Source organism: Phalangium opilio, unplaced genomic scaffold (genome assembly GCF_054372755.1).
Source record: "Phalangium opilio isolate 3A_F unplaced genomic scaffold, DU_Popi_V2 ptg000070l_1, whole genome shotgun sequence".
Lineage (NCBI taxonomy): Eukaryota > Metazoa > Arthropoda > Arachnida > Opiliones > Phalangiidae > Phalangium > Phalangium opilio.
In genome coordinates, this window is record NW_028324182.1 from 10,703,256 (window position 1) to 10,723,480 (window position 20,225).

Sequence of the window (20,225 nt, forward strand, 5' to 3'; positions counted from 1 at the left end):
TTAAGGATAATTTTAAATAAGCACCTCCGACCAATCGCGTAACGCCCTGCCTTTTTGTTAACAAAATTCTCGTGGCACGTTCCGTGTCGAATGAAATTTATCACGAGATTTGATAAAATTCCCGCGCGATGTGATAATCGTGGCGCGAGACATGGAGCGTGCCACGAGAATTTTGTTAATACAAAGGCAAGGTGTTACGCGATTGGTCGGCAGTCCTTGTTTAAAATTATCCTTAAAATCTGAACCTAATTTGAATTTTAAAATCATTCGGAGCTGGTATTTCCTGAATGTTTCACTATGCAGACTGGTCTTATAATTAATAGAAGAATCGTTAAAAAATCACTTGATTTTCTACTTCACCCTCCCTTTAAATTATTTAAACCTTTTGACTAGTTAAAAAAAATATTTTTACACCCCTTTAGTTACAGATCACCTTCTGAAAAGTTTATCATATAGTTTTTTTTTGTCGTAGTAGTAGTAGTAGTAGTAGTTGTAGTATAAAAGGCACAGGTTTTTTTTACATCTTTTACACTTGATGCTGCAAAGCTTCTTGCACAGCATCTACTTGCATAATGACACCATCGATAAATGGTCTTTGCAAAGAATTAACTTCAAGCATAGAACGAATTAATCCATGCATAGCACCGGAATAACTATAATAAAGAGAGTTTGGGGGTTGTTTTAAATTATAGATTTAGTAGTTAGTTATTCCTTTGTTAACTTATATACCAAGTGTTTTCTGGAAAATAAATGTTCCCACTCATGACAGCTAAGGCTATGCTGTCACCTTTTTCGTAAGCGGAATCAAAAGGGGATTTAAAATAACATATGGCATAAAGAACGCAACCTAAAGACCATATATCTATTCTTTCATCAATACTGCAATGGCTTTCAACATTAAATAATTCAGGTGCTTTGTAAGGCATGGAACATTTTTCAGAAGCCAAATCCTACAAAATTTGCAAAGATTATTTGCAAAACTATAGAGTAATGTCAGTTCTACTATGCAAACGTCATACCATAGAGTAGTGTCGGTAGAGGGGGGAGTAGACTGTGTATCCCTCCCTCTAGGCGCGCTTTTGTAAGAGGGGATACTGTACGCGCCTGGTAGGGGGGGGGATGACACTGAGCTAGAGCTAGACGTCAGTTCTACATATGCAAACGTCATACCCTTCTATCTCTTAGCTAAGTGTCATCACGGATGTGTATTGTAGAAGGAGTAGAGACTAGGCCTCTAGGGCCTAGACATAAGCGTACTAGTGCTCCGCGCACAATTTTCGCGCATACCGAGCCAATGTAAACAATCTCTGACGTCACGTGTTTTAAAGAAGGCGTCCGTTTTCTTCTTTCCCGGCTTAATTCTTTGAACATTTTCCATATTATAATTAATATAAATAGAAATAATAGTAAAAATAAAAATTTAAATAAGATTTGCAAAGCGTTGGGAAACTCCCGTCACCCGGACTCCATACACAAAAGACCGAGGCTTAACCCTCCTGAACGTTCGTAGCTCGCGGCCATCTTTATTGTTTACATTGGCTCGCCTAGGTTTGGAGGGAGGGTCAAAATTCATACCCCCCTTTTTATGGACAAATAAGGTCTAGTTTATTTTTAGTAGAGGGGAAGCTACGAGTCTCTACTCCTTCTACAATACAGCTCCGTGGTGTCATCCCCCCTACCAGGCGCCTACAGTATCCCCTCTTACAAAAGCGCGCCTAGAGGGAGGGATAAACAGTCTACTCCCCTCTCTACCGACACTACTCTATATACTTTAAACTGTTTAAAGTGCAAGTACCTGTAATGATTGAGCATCAGCATTTTTTCTAATTTCAATTCTGGCCTTACCCATGGACCCAAAATCCATCCAGATTGGTGTATCATCTTCACTTAAAACCACATTAGCAGGTTTTAAGTCCCTTAATTATTAGATTTAAGTATATTTTATGTTCTATGAGTTATTATAGTTGGTTAGCGTGTATACCTATGCACTAGGGGATATGGTTTGGCTGAATGAATAGCTTTAATTCCTTCACAAAGTTGGCGAAACAACCTCAAAACTCTATCTTCTGATATAAAATGATTGCTTTTGGAACGTATTGAGAGTTCATCTTGCAAGGTACCTCTCTTATAATAAGGTAATAATATCCTAACTTCACTACTTAAAGATCTTGCGGAAAATTCGGGTTTGGAAAACAGATAAAAGTCTACGCATTTGATCAGATTAGGGTGATCAAAGAGATTATAATACTCTGCTTCTTCAATTGCTACTCTCTCATCTTCTTTGGAATGACAACCTATCCTTTTCATGGCAAAATACCTCTTGGCTTCAGTATCTTGTACAAGGTCTACTACACTAAATCCTCTTTAAAAACAAATGATGCGTAATTATCAATTATTAACTAACAATACACCTAATGAGTGAAAAAATCGCTCACCCTTCACCTAAACGCGTTTTCACAGTGTACTTTTTCTTGTTTACTTCAATGGTTTCTTTCCCACAAGCACAACCCATGATTGTCAAAGGCTTAATATGTACGCTCGGAAAACTAAACATGTAACCCTCTCTCGGTCACAACCTGTCTAATTTCCTAGATATAAATCCCCGCTAATTATACTTACAAAATTTAAAAATATTTATTACTATAATTAAAATACGTTTGGCAATTAAATACAGTCACACTACGTTAATCAAATTCCATGTCAGCAAAAATAGCAGACAACAGTGTATGGGGAGTCGGAATCAGGGCCGGAAATAAGCACAGGACACCATCCAATAAAATTTTAAAATGTCCGATAATTTTTTAAAAACTTAAGGGGGTCACTGGACATTTTGACCAATTAATATTTCCGAAGTTTTGATTGATTGACTATGAAGATGTGACCTTATTTTTGCACACTCCAGTCAGTGGACCATGTCCTTTAAGAAATGTTACTTATTTCCAGCCTTGGTCGGACTCGGAATGGTACGTGTTCCCCAGGAAGTTGTGTCAGGGGCGAGTCAACATTTTCCACTGGAGCGGGGGCAAAATGGCTTCCAAATATAAAAGTCCCATCACGGAGCTGTATTGTAGAAGGAGTAGAGACTAGGGCATACACAAAAGACCGAGGCTTAACCCTCCTAAACGTTCGTAGCTCGCGGCCATCTTTATTGTTTACATGGGCTCGCCTAGGTTTGGAGGGAGGGTCAAAATTCATACCCCCTACATACATAAGGGGGGGGGTTTAACCTTCGCGTTTCGCCCCCTGTGGTTGGCATGACACGCGCCTTGAATTATTGGGAAAGATAATCAAAATACACAATACACATGTGGTTGTTTTTTAATTATACCAACTGATGAAAAATCCATGATATTAAGCTTATTTATAAATTTCTTAGAAACTGGCAGTGATTGTTTCAAAGTCTATACATAATGTAATGTTAGGTAAATCACATAATAGTTTTTTCTTCCTAATTAATCTACCCGAGAAATAAAAAATTAATTATAATTGCTAGATCCAAGTACATGATGTAAATAATTGAGGGATAAAAAAAATAATAATTTAAACTCCCTCTTTTAGGAACTCTAATGAAAGTATAATAAAAATTTCATAAATATATGAAATGTAGGCCTATGTCAACAAAAATAATTTATAAATAATATTACAATGATCGTACATTGTATCTAGCAAATATAATAACAACAGAAAAATAAAATCTGTACACGTGATTATTATTTTGACTATAAAAAAAAAGTCTCTGTCCGTTAATTTTTTATCTTGAGACTTTGCTTAAAGAACCCGTGAAAAGAAGAAGCAAAGGGCCAAGAGAAATAGTAATTTAAGAAGAGAAAATTTCCTATTACGCTACAAGTGATGCACAAACTAATTAGAATCTTAATCCAAATTCGGCTTTTAGGTGCTGGAACTGAAAACAAAATGGTAATAATTACTTAATAATTTGTAGAGAGAGATGTGAGAGTCCTGGACTCTTTACAGGTATCAACATAAGGACATTATCTCTCTCTAAGGGCCCAAGATTCTATGTTACGGTTGAAATGTATGCATGTCCGATTTGGTCAGCCATCCGTCTCATCTCAAGTGGTATAATAATTGTATAGCCTAAACAGAGGCCGAGCGCATTCGCTGCAGAGTAACCCGGCATTGAACATTTTTCCTTCCTTCAAAGATTCCTTACGACAGCGCTTCGTGATTTTTACTAAGCGCGAATTTACCTCTTGTGTCTGAGAGAGCTGGGGGGGTTCTGGAAATTCTCTTACTTATTTTTCCCCTCAGTCCTTCCTCTCTCGCGTCTCGCCACTCGCCTCCCCGCCTGTTTTAGTTTGATTCCCAACCGCTTGGGAGCGTTATCTCAGAGCTCGACTCTAGACCACGACCGGCTTAGGATATCGGTCGTGGCTGATTTTGAAAATTACTTTTCTCTCCCGCGAATTTCACGAAAAATTCGGAAGGAGCCCTTATACAAAATCTACGTCACATCTAGCAGAACTAGATGTTTTTGTTAATAGATGCGCTTGGGCCCTTAGAGAGATGATCTCCTTATGGTATCAGCCTAAAGAACAGACACCACCGAGTGATAAAGAAAGGAACAAACCAGCAGTCATTGTTGAGACTGATGACATGGCCTGGCTTCCTTGCCAATTTGGTACCCTAGTCAAAGGAGGCTCATATGAAGAAGGGGTGTAAGTAGTTTTTGACATTTTTTCAGAATAAAATGAGGGTGGCCATGAACGAACCGAAGTAGCAGAATTAGTTTGCCAATCTACATTAAAATATGAACCTCAGGATTAAAGGTATGTGCCACCAAAAGTATAGAGTAATGGCAGCCCTCTGCCTTCGACTGTATTAAGCTCTATGGGGAAATAACATGGGGTGCCATTAGTCTATAACTCCATAGAAGATGTTTACCAGCTGCACTTGTAGCCCTGCTTTGTTGAGATCCTGTAACAGAGGGAGGTGGTGTGAAAAGACCCGATGTTTGGTAACCAGCTGCAGCGTAATTCATGGCAGTTCTTTCTTTAGATGTAATCTCTGGATTATATTCATTAGGCAAAGACCAAAAACCACCAGCCACCCAGCTTGAATGAGTAATTGACCGAGGATTGAATCTTGCTGGTCTTAAAACTGGGTAGCTTCTTTTACGTAAATGGCTTATTTCAAATTCATAGCCAATATCACCTTGATCTTAAAAAATAAGTGAATAAAATTAAATTAAATTAGCAATCCTGAAATAATTATTTAACCTAAGCATTAATACTATAGGCCTAAGTATTTTCTTACAACAAACTTTCTTCTCATTGGGTGGTGTGATGTGAACTGCATTCAAACTAGCATCCAATGGGAACAACTCATCTCTATCTCCATCCTCATCAGTTGAAAAACTTTCATCCAAAACATTAGCGTAAATATCTTTCCCATATGAAGGACCCAATTCCGATTTTTGCAATTTGAAAGTTGTAATTCTATTCCTGTCACAAGATGAACTATGAACCTTAGTTTATATTTCCAGAATAATAATTTTTTTTTGACCTTATACCTTTGACTTTTAGAGATTTGCTTCATTTTAAAACAATAAGCAACCAAGCTAAATACTCCGATAAATATTATCATCAATGGTTGGGCGTATATTACGTAGCCATGATATAAATCTTGACTAATCAATTCCTCAGAGTATAAAACTTGTAATGTGACCCAGAAAAATGTCAACAGCGCGTCATTAATATGCCATCTTTCCTTTCCAATTAATCCGACAACCAATGTTGTTGAAATGAACCCCACAAAGAGTGAAATATGGTTTTGTGGAAGGTTTTCAATAAGAGATGATGGTATTTCGACATAAATTCGCTGTTTAGCTTGTTGAAATTCATTGATGGCTTGAATAAGTAGTGGTATAAGAGAAAGAAGACTGATGGCCAAGAAAATGTAAGTGGCTTTGGGTAAATTGAAAGATTTTGAAGGTAAGGGGTCAATGTTTGAAGAATTTCTATAGTAACTAGGTGGTAATGAGTTCCGGAGAAGATCATCTTGTTTTGATAAGAATTTTTGGGTGTGAATATCGCAACGCCAACAAAATGAGTAAAGTTTATCCAAATGATTGATATAGTTCCTATATTCTTCATCTTCTCTCTCCTGAAGGTGAAAACAATCTTTTAATATCATTAATATTAAGTGCAATGACTATATTCCATAACTCACAGTGTTGATTGAAACAAAACTAGATATCATTCTCATCTTGACAACCTGATTAGAGTTACACTGGGCACATAAACCATTTGAACCAAATTTGCTTTGCTTTTTCCCCTTTGGACTCTCTCCCATAATGGGAAAGTTGAGATTTTCATCATATTGAGCTGGTATGGGTTTATTATAATCCCCATCCTAAAATAATATGATTAAATCACCGAAATCTCCGGTTAACTTAATCAACAATCATACATCCTTAAATCCATTATACTGTTCACATGATAAACAATCCCAACAATTCCGATTCCCATAGGGAACTTTGCTTTTTTTCTGGCAAAACCAACATTCTACTGTCACAGGAAACTTTGGTCTGTAAATTTAAGTATGTATTTAAAACGTCATGACATTAAACTAAGAAGTCGTTCAGAGACAATGGTTATAGCCTGTCTGACATTTAGGACCAAGTTAAGAGACCAGAGCACATGGTGTGGAAGGCCCGGGCAAGAAACAAACCAAGGCTTACCTGATTTTACGATATCCTATAATTGCGAGAAAAGGTATGAGGAAAATAACTACTGCTATTAGTAAACAACCGTGCAAACTGACCAACTTAACTAAATCTAGAGAAACCATTTATTATTAATCTTTTTCTATGGTTAAAAAAGAAAGTATTTCTTAGGCCGAAAAATATTTAATGGCGCCGTCTTTTGCCGCCAAAACTGATCCCGAGTCCCGACGGGTGACGGTCCCGAGATGAGTCCGCAAAGGAGCAAGTGCCGGCCGGGAACGGCGGGAAGGGGGATGAACCGGTGAAATACCGAAAGGCCAACAAATCGTAGGGCCAACCAACCATCGTGGACCATAAGGCCACGGGACCAGAAGGCCAACTTATTAGGCCCCTCCTATAAACTACCAGCAGTAGGAAAATTTCATTAGAGAAAAATGGGTACCCTCTTAAAAAGGGAATTTGGGCGGGGCATGGGTGGAGCAAAAGCGTATCCCCATTCCCGGTTGAGTATCTAAAGGCCAACTAAAACGAATTTAGCAAAAGGTCTGTTGGCTGGAAAATGGTATGTAGGCTGGAAAATGGTATGTAGGCTGGAAAATGGTATGTAGGCTGGAAAATGGTATGTAGGCTGGAAAATGGTATGTAGGCTGGAAAATGGTATGTAGGCTGGAAAATGGTATGTAGGCTGGAAAATGGTATGTAGGCTGGAAAATGGTATGTCGGCTGGAAAATGGTATGTCGGCTGGAAAATGGTATGTAGGCTGGAAAATGGTATGTAGGCTGGAAAATGGTATGTCGGCTGGAAAATGGTATGTCGGCTGGAAAATGGTATGTAGGCTGGAAAAGCAAGGAGGGAAGCATTAAATTAAATATATAACATTAATCTTCCAAGCAGAGACCTCTCGTTAAACTACCTGTAAACACGGGAGCCAAGGTTCGTGGTAAAATAATCACTTCTCGAATCACGTAGGCTACGAATTGGAGTCCTTTTTAACCTGTAATTTAAGGCATGGAAACATCTTACATATAATATTTAATCGAAAAGTAAATTATTGTATGTTTATTTAATTCATAGTAAATATATTAGATGAAATATTTTGAGGAATTAAGTTTTTGTTTAAACTAGGTAAAAGGAATAAATATAGATTAAGGCATGACAGATGGAGCCATACTTGTTATTTTTCTTTCAACGTTTGTTCTTGGCCGCTTTTTTCAAAATCACTGATAATGGAAAAACTAGAAGAAATGCTCGTTGCGCTAGCGTAATTTTTCCTCAGTTCTTTCTTGCTGCACTTAGGTAGAAACTAGAATCCCATCCTATAGAAAGCAATTTTGTATCAGAACGACAGTCAAATTAACCCCAACCTGGCTCCTTTTTGTTGGCTTACCCCATGAAATTTTCGAATTGGCCCATATATCGGAAATTACGATAGACGGAGCATTAATCCCAAACAGCCTCACACTTTCCCCAAACTAGAGTGCTTAGATGTAATAATAAATAAATAAATAAATAAGTGCTTACCAAAAGAGGTGGCTAATTCGTTCAATAACTATTTTAGTCAAATAGGATCTAAGCTAGCCGAACAGCGACGATAACGCAGTATACCAAAAATCCACGAAGTGTATTTTTTATCCCAGTGACCCCTTTCGATATCGTTAATGTAATTAATTCATTAAAAAAACTCCAAGGCTGTGGGATGCTGTCAGCAAGTTTATCATTAAACCACTGGCACATATTATAAACCTATCATTAGAGTCGGGAGTGTGGCGCACTCATGTGAACCAAGCTTCTGGGTGACAAAGTTTGAGGGAATACGACACTGTCAGACCTTCTACCCTACAGGAACTGACCTCCCCGTGTCCGCCGGAGGTGACTTGACCCCAACTTCCCTTCCGTCACCTCCCAAGTAAACCTCATATCTTCCCCTGATTAATCACATACGGAAGGCTATCGCCTCCTCATGCTCGACCACTCCCTTAGAGGTTACCGATCATCTCTTCCTATCACTCTACCTGGTGCATAAAGCCCTCCAGCTAACGCACTAATGGAAAGGGGAAAAAAAAAAAAAAAAAACCCTATCATTAGGCACAGGGGTGTTTCCAGATATCTTTAAAAGGGCCATAATCATACCAATACACAAATCAGGAAAAAAACTGATTTACAAAACTACAGACCCATATCATTACTCAGTAACATCTCAAAAATTTCGAAAAGATTATAAAAAACCAACTATCCCAGTTTTTAGAACAGTCGAATTATTTATCAGAAAATCAGTATGGCTTTATGAAAAATCTAAGTACAGCTGACGCTGTTGTTGAGGCTACTGAGCTAATATACGGTGCGGTAGGCAAAAACAAAAGATTAATTGGGATATTCTTGGACATAAAAAAGGCCTTTGACACCGTCTCGCACCCCATTTTGTTAGATAAATTAGAGAGAGCAGGAATCAGAGGTGTTGCTTTAGAATTGTTTGAGAGTTATTTGTTAGATAGAAAAGCAGTAGTTAAAATTGGAGATGTACAGAGTAGCCCGTTACCTATACGATTTGGTGTACCACAGGGAACTGTACTTGGTCCCATCTTATTCCTTATATACATAAATGATTTATGTAACCTTGCAATCGATGGAAAAATAATATCCTTCGCAGATGATACCACCCTGCTAGTTGAAGGTCCCGATTGGGACGAGGCATTCCTCAAAGCCCAAGAAGACATTAATAAAGTAACATCTCAGTTAGACCTAGACATCCTAACACTGAACATTGAGAAAAAGAAATTCATGTGTTTTTCCTCCACGCCTATACTCATTGATAATTTAATAATTCACTCAGATAACGTTTGCAAGGTATCACAGCCATGTAATAGGAAATGTTTTAAGCTAGAGAAAACGGATAAGATTAAGTACTTAGGAATTACACTTGACTCTAACTTAAAATGGAATTATCAAATAAATAATGTTAAGAACAAGTTAAGGATGAGTTTTAGGAAGTTCTGTGCTGTTCGGAATTTTTTAGATATAACTTGGATAAGAACCATATACTATGCCCTGATTCAATCGGTTATTTCTTAAGGATTATTGGGATGGGGAGGTGCCTACGATAACTTAATCGATCCCTTGTAAGTAATACAGAGGAAAATCATACGTACCCTATATGCTTAAAAAAGGATAACTTAAACCCAAGACAACTATTGTATAATGAATTTAAAATCTTCTCTGTAAAACAATTATATGCAAAAAATATTTTACTGTATACCTTTAAAAACAAAAGAAGACTAATCCCTCAACTTAATTATAATACGCGGTTTATCTCAGAAGGTAATCTTTTTAGTGAACGAACATATAAAACTATAGGTCAAAGATACGCCTTGCACTTAGGCCCTAAATTATTTAACCTATTAAATACAGACACTAAACATATTGAGGATTATAATGTTTTCAAAAACCTAATTAAAATATGGCTAATTACTAAAGGATTATCACAACTAAACCTTATGTTAAAATCTTAAAATGTTTTCCGAATCTCTCCCATAGAAATAGGAATTGAAAATATGTATAATCAGTAACATAACAATGTATGCTCCACAAAGTCTTTAATTATTTATTTTGTAATAAGCCCTGCCACGAACAAGCATCTCAGCTTATGTGGCGTAGGACAGTGAATTATTGAAAAAGAAAACAAAAATGTACACACAACGAGCGCTAATAAACTAATAATAATAATAATAATAACTTCGGCCACAAATAAATGGACCGTTGTTTGTTTTTTCTAATTAAGTTAGCTATTGATTTGGTCCTTGTCTTAAGACACGTGCGATAATTCTCCTTCCATTGACGACCACTCGTAGCCACACCAATCTTCTGGCTTGATCATCTTCCGGGACCTGAGCATTGGGCGGACGGGGAACGGCATGTAGAGGGGGGACAACATGCGGAGGGGGCGCAACATGTAGGGCCTGATCGGCATGCAGAGGGGGGACGACATGCGGAGGTGGCGCAACATGCAGGACCTGATTGGCATTCGGGGCCTGAAGGGCGTGCGGAGGGAGCTCAACATGCAGGACCTGATCGGCATTCGGGGCCTGAAGGACATGCGGAGGGGGCGCAACATGCAGGACCTGAAGGGCATGAGGAGGGTGAACGTCATGCGGGGCAGGATTTTCATTTCGGGCTTCATTAACGCGGGGATTAACAAAATGCTTTGCCCTGCTTAAAAATTGTTCCACAGTTATCCGTTGTCCGTCCAGTTCTCTCGTTGCTTGTAGAATATTTCTAAAAATGTGCATTTTTAGAACCTAGTGCTTTCTGAGTTTTCACCTAAATGTTTAAGATATCAAATAATTATTGCTTACCTGTTATTAGTTGCATATATCTTGCTAGGATATTGTCTTATTCTACGCCCAAAGTCCACAGCATTAACATAGTCGCTTTTATGGCTATTTTCCACTAGTATTAAGTTTTCTGAAAATAATCCTTTTTAGAAACTGAAACAAGGGATCTATGCGTGTTTCCGTTTCCGTAAAATATACAAACCTAAATAAGCCCAAATATTTGGTTGATTAGTGGAAAATATTTTGTTAAGCTGGGAATGAAACGCTTCCACATCGTTGTTTGTCCTTCTTTCCAGCCCATGGACAGACAATCTCCCGATTCCTACAATATTAATCCAATAATCCTGGACGTAACGTATTAAGGTATGAAGAGCTTGGATCTCTGGATGATTTAACTGCAATGAATTCGAATATAAATGGTTTTAAAAATCAATAGATTCAGATTTCACTGTTAAATTGAAGCAACGCTTCCTGCCAACGAAACACTCGCGGCACGCGCTATGTGTACCCCCGGCTGATTACTACCAAATTAGTCACCACCTGTAGTTTAAACAGTCGAAGGCGAATGGAAAATAACTGCCAATGCAAGAAATACAAACCAAATGTTGCTGGTTGATTTTTGCTGCAACGTGGTTCAAACCAACTTGAATTTGATGTTCCGGCAACAGCGGAAGTGCCATGATCATTTTTATTACCCCTCTTGCTTGATCAGCTCTTTGTTGTTGATAAGGGTCTCGTAAAACAGGGTTATAATTGTAGAGAGCCACTAGAGGAGCTGTTTTCACCCTTCGGAAGATGGCCTGTTAATGAGATAGCGTATTTATTACAAAATGTAAAGCAACATAGGTTTTATGAAAAGAGTTCCGAGACAGTATACAAAACGTTTCTTTCAGAAGCAGTTCACAAGAATCTTTATAAAACGGAACACTAAAATTCCAATTAGAAAACTAAACCAAGGCGCTCACCTGTGAGAAATGAAACCAGCATCCGCCAAGACGAGCACCTGGGAAATGTCGTCCAAGACAATTTTGAAGTCCCATTTCAAAATCAGTCATAATATGACGCGGGTTGAGCAATGGATATTCTCGCTGTATGTATCCAAAAAGCTCATCATATGCGGCTTCTGCTTTGCTGGTCATCAATGCATAAATCCAACCAAAAACCTAACAGAAATGAAATGCGATACATTTTTGTTCATTTCAAAGTTGAAATCATTCATCTCAAGAAAGAATTGTATCAGATGGTCGATGAAATTAACAATAGCTTAGAAAGGGTGGAAGCATTCGCTGGTGCGAAGATGCTTCTCCTAAAGCGTTGTATTAACTGCAAGTATTCTAAATAGAAACTTACGTGGCTCCGGGCATTACCATCCGGGTTGAGCGAGGCAAAGTGAATCGTCACGAGTTGAGCAAACATTTGAGGGACCTTAAACGTCCCATCTACGAAAATTGCGTCCATTGCATTCTCCACCAAAGGTCGTTGAGACATGAAAAATGAAACAAAAACAATAGAGTTAAATATAGGTAAGAAAACTTTAAAAAATTGATTGCCCGTCAAATCGTTTCTAAATGGAACCCCTCGTTCTCCTTCCAAGAATTCAGCCAAGTCCCTGGGAGTCTCAGGTAAAGGTCCTGTTGGAAATCTTGCTGCTCTGGCTCTGTTCATCATGCCCTTATGCATAGGGTATGCTTCGCCCTCAATACCATGGCTGTAAAATGGAATAATTCATTAAACTTTTACTACTCTATTAACTGAAAACCGGCGCAACATAAAAGAGGACTGAAGATTATGAAAAATTATCTGTTTTAAGTTACGTATTTGTCAAAATCCTCAGCCTGCTTTTGATTGTGCCAGAATAAACCCATTCCAGACCCATAAGTGAAGCTAATTATTTATGATTATACTTGTATATGCCTTAAATTTACGTATCTCGAATACCCCACGAACTGTGACTTTACCTCAAAATAATTACACTTAACGTAGTCTTTCTAATGGAATTGATCGCCTTATTCATCAACCCATAGTGGTGACTTGGAGAACTACTGTTAAAGACGAGCTAAAAATTGCTCCGACCCGTTAACCCTAGTTAGCCTACTCATAGGCCACTCGATCACGCTTGCTCCACGCGCTATAGAAGCCCGTTCAAAGAAAATTTTTTCAATGTAAACTCGCGTATCACATAGGATCGAAGAATGTAGAGGTAAAATTTCAAAGGCGACATTTTTAACATGGGCTTCTATGGGAGAGAACCTGTTTTTTGGCCCTAATTTCGCTTCTACTGGATCAAATATCTTGAAATTTTAATGAGACGTGTATTAAACAGTTTGTTATTATCCAGTAAAGTTTCAATTTTATAGCTTTAATAGTTTTTTTTATAAAAAATGTTTTCCAAAGTCATAGTGATGGGTTTAGAGCTAGTGCTTAAAATATCTTCGGATCTAATGGTCTGAAAGACCTGAAATTTTACAATGAGGTGTATTATGACCTATTCTATTATACTAATAAGGTTTTAAAATTTTATAATGGAAAATGTTTTATATATTAATAAATTTCAAAAATTAGCTTTATATTAAAAAAATAAAATTTTAAAACCTTTTTAGTATAATAGAACAGATCATAATACACCTCATATTAAAATTTCAGGTCATTCGGACCATTAGATCTGAAGATATTCCAAGTACTAGCTCTAAACCTGTCACTATTACATTGGAAAACATTTTTTATAAAAAAACTATTAAAGCTATAAAATTGAAACTTTACAGGATAATAACAAACCGTTTAATACACGTCTCATTAAAATTTCAAGATATTTGATCCAGTAGAAGCGAAATTAGGGCTAAAAAACCGGTTCTCTCCCATAGAAGCCCACATATGAAGCACAATTAAACCAGATTTCGCAAGCAAATTCAATTAATAACGTCGAAAATAACATTAAAGACTATAACCATAAGTTTATATGTTCCATAAGTATGCCTTTTCCTGTCCTAAGCCTCACCAGGCGTCGCATCACGAAAATTTATGACGTTATCGAAGTGCTAATCAAATTAATTTAACTAGTCAAATATTAAGTTTAAAATATTTAATTACCGGGCACGCTCCTCGTCGAAGATAGCCTTCAGAGATGAGTTATACGGGCTGTCACGTGCTCTTCTTCTCAAGTCCTTGTAGAATCGCATCCTTCTCATGTAGTCTCCAGGTGGTTCATGATTGTGCTCGTGTTCCTGTCTGACGATTAAGGCTGGCGCATTCACATTCAAAACAGCCCTAACTGGGCATTCGTTTATTTTTTTGTTGTAACACCTTAAATATCGTGTACCGTCCGGTTTTCTGTTGTCAATACAGAACCCGTACCCGTCCTGTACATAAACTTCGGTTTTGTCTCTTAGACCCACCAGAACTTCCATATCTAATCTTACGAGACGAAAAATTTAGCATAATTAGAAGCTAACAGAACGCTAGAAAACGTTACTCATTACCTTGACAGGCGTCTTAACAACTTTTTCAAATCCAAAATTCAATTTAGTCTCTGAGAAGTGATCTAAATATTTGAGAAAATGTGAATAAATGCATGTAAAATTGAAGAATTTTGTTTCGTTGGAATTAAGAAAGTGCACACAGAGAAACCAACACACAGGGGCAAGGCCGCCATGGAGACCGAAGTTTAGAAATTCCCATATGCTAAGGCAGCTAAGCCAACACGCATATATATAAATAATCCATGTAGTATAGTGAAATGCGCGCATAAAGAACAAACAACTCTAAAATTATATTTTGTTTATACCTCCTTGAATCCAGAGTTCTTACAAGTCCCAAAATTTCAGGGAAATTGAAAATGGGGCGAAAAGGTCAGGGAAAAGTCTGAAATTAAAACCTTTATATTAATTTTCTTGCCTTTTTTGCATTTATGGTGTGAAGTAAAGTCCCAAAATTGCGGAGCTCGCTCCCCACGCTCCAGATTTTTTTATAGTTAATTAAATTTAATACAATTCAAACTATAGTTGTAACGATAAAGTGATGCCTCGAATAAGCTTTTTTTTTTTTTTTTTTTTTTTTGAGAAACTGAGAAGTAATTTCTAAATGCTAGTGTTATAAATTTTCCGCTAATCGGAAAAATATAAAACTAATGTTGGTAATTTTTAAACTTAATTACCCACATAACGCAAGCCTATGATCATTGATTTTTACCCATCCATTTCAATAATAATAAATAAATTTATTATTACCAGAAGGGGATAATAGAAGAAGGATGACACGCTGTATCATTTAATATTTATTTCTTTTTTATTTTATTTTCTGTACCTGATTCGGGACACAATAAGCCCTTGTCTTTCTTCACCCGTTAATAAAACCATTATTATTATTATTATTAATATAATACTTTAGTTATGTAACATGATTCTTCCCAGGCTCGCCCTTTATGTTTGCTTTCCTGCTCATCAAACTTCAGATGGGCATGACACCGTGCGGGGTAAAGTCTTTAAATGTTTGGTACATGTCCTCAGCAATCAACCCACAAACCTTGTCGTAACGTGGGACAAAAACCTATAGCGCGATGGCAAATAGTTAAGCGCTAATAGGGTAATGATGAGGGAACTATTTATCTCGTATGTGATTCGGTTTGTAACCTTCCTCCAAATATTCCGATGTTGGGAAGAATCATATGTTACAATTACCCCGCTTTGTGGCAGACTTCTCTCGAAGAGAAGTAATATACACTTCTGTTATTACGAGGTTATTAATGTCTTAACAAACTAAGTTTTCAAACTATAAATACGTCTAACTAATTCGTATTGAAAACAATACTAACTTAACAGTACAGATAGTTTTCACACGTGGAGGATTATAACATATACAATAATACAACAGGGAGTTGAGGCTTTCTGGAGGACAAAATAGCTTGCATTTTTGTCCTCTAGGTGGCCTTACCTCCTGGTGTAGATGGTATAATCCTCCACGTGTGAAAACTATCAATTATAAGCGCGACATGGATGTTGGGGGGAAATGCAAAGGATGTCAAAAATTAACATAAAGTTCTAGGGGATGCAGTTAGCTTTTAGGCCATACCGTATATCCTTTGTCCAATTGATCCAAATGACCTGAAATTTTAAAGAGCGGTGTATCTGTTCTATTGTACTAAACTGGTTTGAAAATTATAAATTGGACCACTCTAAAACTTTGGAACCTTTATAGTTCAATAGAATATTGAAATACACCTCTCATTAAAATTGCAGGTCATTTGGATCAATAGGACAAAAAATATACGGTATGGCCTAAAAGCTAACTGCCTCCCATAGATCTTAGTGTTAATTATGGACTCCTTTGAATTTCAATCAGTTAATCCCGTCATCGGACCAAAGAGTAGGTACTTTCTCTATGATCGGACACGCCTCTGTAGCCTGAAAATGGGATGTAACCTCGTAAATAGGGTATTGAACGGGGTTATACGGGATTTACGAGGTAACCTCCCTCTTTTCGGAGAGTTCTTCTGTCAAAGCTACAGAGGCGCGTGTACCGACTCGGAATGTGAGCCACTAACAAAGGCACGCCGGCTTGTACCGACTAGCTATGGCAGCGCCCTAAAGGTAGCCTCTCGTAATCTCGAAAGAACTTGTCTTAGAAATGGCTCTTTTCAATGGCGAAGAGAGGAAAATTCACTGTGTTCCTCCCCTCGATCTATTGAAAAAATCCATTTCAAAGCCATACCTTACCTTAAATATCTTCGAAGTTCTTTCAAGATTGAGGTTGTATCAGGAATACATGGATTTTTTTTTTTTTTTTTAATCCATGTATCCCTGGTTGTATAGTGTCAAGCCAATGAACCTTTGCTAAAATACCTAGAACAAGCTTTTACTATGCAGTTAAGGTGACTGTTTATACGTTTTGATGCAATGTCAGGGTACTTAATATGATCGGGAACCGTAAAAAACTTACTCTACACCTCGAGCTAACTTTTTCACAGTCTTTTATGGTGCAGCTTGGCATTTCAACAATTTATTTTCATTCTATTCAAAGGAAAACACACCTTCGGGGCTGTCACCCGACCAAACCTTCTGCTTCTTTCTCCCGTATGAGTCTCATTGGCTTGTAAGCCTATACCTCTAGCAACCAATCATTTGGCGTGACTGATCGATCAATACAGTGAAGTTTAGAGAAAGGGGCACAGGATGATGTATCAGATATATTTTTAATTATAAAATTAAAAATATCGTTAATAATTGGATTTCAACCACACCATTAGGTTTATGAAACTATTGACCCTTAGAGGCCCAAAAATATATGAGTGAACTTTAACTTTAAAACCTAACTGGTAGTAATTAAAACTGTCTTTGTGGACAACGACAAGAAAACCTTCAGATAAGAGCCCACATATAATTTAATGAAGAAACAGATAGACATCTAAAAAAATTAATTATATATACAGTAAGGTTGAGTTTCGTTAGTTTCAGTAACATGCCACCTTTTCCAAATTTGTCTTGAGCCTACATTTATTTCTCATTTCCAAATGATATTTTTGGCGATTTATCTTTACCATAACTGCTATTTTTGCTTGAATTCCATACGCATTCGGTTTGGTTGCTATTCAATAAATACTTAACAGAACATTGGGGAGAGGGTGTTTACTCGATAAGAGCATGGTGAATATGACAAATTATAAACACGTGTTTATCTAAAATATTGAAGAAGATACAAGGAATAGACCAATCCATTATTGCCATGGGGGAAGCCAACACACAAGGGGACGAGCTCTCCACACAAGGTGTTAGGCCTCGCGCCGAGAATCGCCGCTAGAGGCAGTGCGAGTTGGCTAGCCTCCCTCGTGTAGTGAGTTATGACAAAGTAAAGAGAGTAAGCTCCTACACTATATCTTAGCTTCACCTGTTAGCTGAACAACTCTATATCGACAACGCATAAAAGCTCCGCTTTGGCGACGATCCACATCAGTATTGCTTTAGACTTGTTAGCTAGAAGTATTACTTGATTTCAAGCGCTATGGAGGAAGTTGATGGACTGAGAGGATCCCGCGTTTACATCTACCAGGATTATGGATATTTGAAGAACAGAGGTGGTGGTCAGGTAACGTATCTAAAATGTATGAAATATATTTCTGGTTGCCTAGCCAAAGGCAAATTAATCGGACGTGGGAACGATCGGCGTTTCATTGTTACCGCCAACCACAATCACATCCCGAGTTTGAGAAAGCTGGACAACTTGAGGCTCTATTCTAAATTGAAAATGAGGTCTTCGGATGCAATTGAATTTCCCTTGCGGTTGAGAGCTATATTTGACGAAGAGAAAAACAGTGGAAGGTAAGGCCCTTAAGAAACTGCTTGTATAGCTGGAAACCTTATAGAACATTACGTCACAGTTAACCTTATTGTGTTTTTCAACACTCATGTAAACATTTAAAAGGTATCCAAACGCAAACTGGAATTATGATAGGGTTCAATTCATGATGAAACAGGCGAGGACCAGCGCCAGAGCTAGGGAAAGAAGGAGAGAAAGAGCTAGAGTAATATTACTTGAGATAGGTATACTTCAAGGTTTATTTATTCCCGTGAAATAAATTCTTAGTAATTAGAATACTTGTAGATGACGATGATGAGGAGCTACCCGACGTCCAACTAGGCCCAGTACGTGCAGGACCCCAAGTACCCGTAGAACCCCCAGTACGTGCAGGACCCCAAGTACCCGTAGAACCCCCAGTACGTGCAGGACCCCAAGTACCCGTAGAACCCCCAGTACCAGCAGAACCCCAAGTACCCGCAGAACCCGCAGTACCACCAGAACAACAAAGGGTTCTTGGACTGGATGAGCTTCCAGATCTGGTAGAGCCTGCGCCAGCACCAGCGCCAGAAGTACCACAGCAGGAACGAGAAACATTCCTAGGGATTTGCGCCATTTGCCAAACCAATGAAGTAGGATGGCTGATAGTTCCATGCGGCCATCTCGCATTTTGCCAAGAATGCGCGGATAGGATTTGGTATTCCCCTCAGGGTTGCTGCCCGTTTTGCAGAGCTCCTGTAGATATATTTTTACAAGCCAGGCTTGTTTAATGGGTATGTACTTTTTAAATCGATTCCGGCAATGACACTCATTATTATAATTTTTATTTTATTTTAGGTTCAACTGTATTGGATAACAGTTTTATCTTATTTTCCATTTTTATTATAATTTATTTTTGGGATTAAGCTGAAACGGTCCATTTATTTGTGGCCAATGTAAGCACTTTAGTTAGGGGGTACTAATGAGGGATTTTACCCAATAAAAAAAAAAACCCAAAAAAATAATTAAAAAAAAAAAAAACCCAAAAAAATAATTAAAAAAAAAAAAACCCAAAAAAATAATTAAAAAAAAAAAAACCCAAAAAAATAATTAAAAAAAAAAAAAACCCAAAAAAATAATTAAAAAAAAAAAAACCCAAAAAAAAAAAGTTTTTTTTAGCTCAAGAAAATGAAGAAAGTAGTAGCGATTCATCAAAAATGAGCCCCAGCCATCCAAATATTGTACGATATTAATTGTACGATTTACAATGATTCTAAGTAGTTTGACTAAATATCTTTTCTCTTGCAGAGAGATATATGCTAAGACGTTGGAGAAAGAAGAAGAAGAAAAAGGAGAGAAAAATAAGGGCTGGGGCCAAACTTTATTTAATGGTTGTTTTTACACAAACTGACAATCATTGAATAACTTTCGTCCCCAGTCAGTTTTTATGCTGCAAACCTAGAGTTAATTGGTTATAAGATATGTTCCATGAGTATGCGGTAAGCTATACTTTATAACGTGTTAGTTTAACATAAATTTGTAAGATATTTTCCATAATAATGTCACTCCATGACTAGCTCTCAGTAAACAGGGGACTACATATCTTGCAACGGTATTTACGCGGTAATAGTGTTCAATTGCAATTAAGGCTCATTTTCATTGGCGCTTTAGCGTGAAAAAATATAGCAATAACTACAGGATTGTACGTTTTAAGAGCAATAACATTAATGATGAAAGTAACTTGCACTCCTGTAGTTATTGCTCTAGTTTTTCACGCTAAAGCGGCAATGAAAATGCACCTTTAGACTTAATATCGAAAATTATTATCGTTTGTTCCATGATAACCAATCTCGACATAAACAAAAATGCATGGTAGGACTAGCAGTTTCTGAACTATGGACCACCGATTGTCGAAAGCTGGAAATCGAATTATGCCAAGTATATG

At 37.5% G+C, this 20,225-nt stretch overlaps 4 protein-coding genes and 1 long non-coding RNA gene across 11 annotated transcripts; 2 read left to right on the forward strand and 3 right to left on the reverse strand.

Annotated features, from left to right (window-relative positions):
- Window positions 1–474: 474 nt before the first annotated feature.
- Window positions 475–2,951, reverse strand: LOC149661584 (serine/threonine-protein kinase 16). Of its 2 annotated transcripts, XM_089843176.1 has the most exons (6): window positions 2,620–2,951; window positions 2,436–2,546; window positions 1,982–2,362; window positions 1,796–1,916; window positions 730–950; window positions 475–653 (listed from the first exon to the last, which is right to left on the reverse strand). In XM_089843176.1, exons 2-6 carry the CDS (start codon window positions 2,510–2,512, stop codon window positions 527–529), a joined length of 927 nt encoding a protein of 308 aa, XP_089699302.1. In that variant the 5' UTR covers window positions 2,513–2,546; window positions 2,620–2,951; the 3' UTR covers window positions 475–526. The 2 variants fall into 2 exon arrangements, with proteins under 2 accessions (XP_089699302.1, XP_089699301.1); XM_089843175.1 differs by having other exon boundaries at window positions 2,436–2,950.
- Window positions 2,952–3,302: 351 nt separating this feature from the next.
- LOC149661585 (transmembrane protein 201 homolog) lies at window positions 3,303–6,965 on the reverse strand. The gene is made up of 8 exons (XM_089843138.1): window positions 6,704–6,965; window positions 6,433–6,550; window positions 6,193–6,375; window positions 5,534–6,126; window positions 5,278–5,465; window positions 4,906–5,181; window positions 4,592–4,759; window positions 3,303–3,904 (listed from the first exon to the last, which is right to left on the reverse strand). Exons 1-8 carry the CDS (start codon window positions 6,811–6,813, stop codon window positions 3,744–3,746), a joined length of 1,797 nt encoding a protein of 598 aa, XP_089699264.1. The 5' UTR covers window positions 6,814–6,965; the 3' UTR covers window positions 3,303–3,743.
- Window positions 6,966–6,992: 27 nt separating this feature from the next.
- On the forward strand, window positions 6,993–13,169 carry LOC149661586 (uncharacterized). Of its 2 annotated transcripts, none has more exons than XR_016368958.1 (3): window positions 6,993–7,732; window positions 11,168–11,849; window positions 11,911–13,169. It is a non-coding gene; the product is annotated as an uncharacterized LOC149661586 (long non-coding RNA). The 2 variants fall into 2 exon arrangements; XR_016368959.1 differs by having other exon boundaries at window positions 11,914–13,169.
- Window positions 10,263–17,082, reverse strand: LOC149661587 (uncharacterized). 4 transcript variants are annotated; one of them, XM_089843135.1, is made up of 10 exons: window positions 16,949–17,082; window positions 14,799–14,875; window positions 14,494–14,555; window positions 14,105–14,423; window positions 12,368–12,725; window positions 11,983–12,180; window positions 11,617–11,817; window positions 11,220–11,412; window positions 11,039–11,147; window positions 10,263–10,958 (listed from the first exon to the last, which is right to left on the reverse strand). In XM_089843135.1, the coding sequence occupies exons 4-10, from the start codon at window positions 14,419–14,421 to the stop codon at window positions 10,469–10,471; spliced, it is 1,866 nt and encodes a 621-aa protein (XP_089699261.1). In that variant the 5' UTR covers window positions 14,422–14,423; window positions 14,494–14,555; window positions 14,799–14,875; window positions 16,949–17,082; the 3' UTR covers window positions 10,263–10,468. The 4 variants fall into 4 exon arrangements, with proteins under 4 accessions (XP_089699261.1, XP_089699262.1, XP_089699260.1 ...); XM_089843136.1 differs by lacking the exon at window positions 16,949–17,082 and having other exon boundaries at window positions 14,105–14,242; window positions 14,318–14,423; XM_089843134.1 differs by lacking the exons at window positions 14,494–14,555; window positions 14,799–14,875; window positions 16,949–17,082 and having other exon boundaries at window positions 14,105–14,428.
- Window positions 17,083–17,214: 132 nt separating this feature from the next.
- On the forward strand, window positions 17,215–19,200 carry LOC149661588 (uncharacterized). Of its 2 annotated transcripts, none has more exons than XM_089843179.1 (5): window positions 17,215–17,839; window positions 17,888–18,324; window positions 18,428–18,546; window positions 18,608–19,074; window positions 19,139–19,200. In XM_089843179.1, exons 2-4 carry the CDS (start codon window positions 18,008–18,010, stop codon window positions 19,069–19,071), a joined length of 900 nt encoding a protein of 299 aa, XP_089699305.1. In that variant the 5' UTR covers window positions 17,215–17,839; window positions 17,888–18,007; the 3' UTR covers window positions 19,072–19,074; window positions 19,139–19,200. The 2 variants fall into 2 exon arrangements, with proteins under 2 accessions (XP_089699305.1, XP_089699304.1); XM_089843178.1 differs by having other exon boundaries at window positions 17,216–17,839; window positions 17,901–18,324.
- The last annotated feature ends 1,025 nt before the right edge of the window (window positions 19,201–20,225 follow it).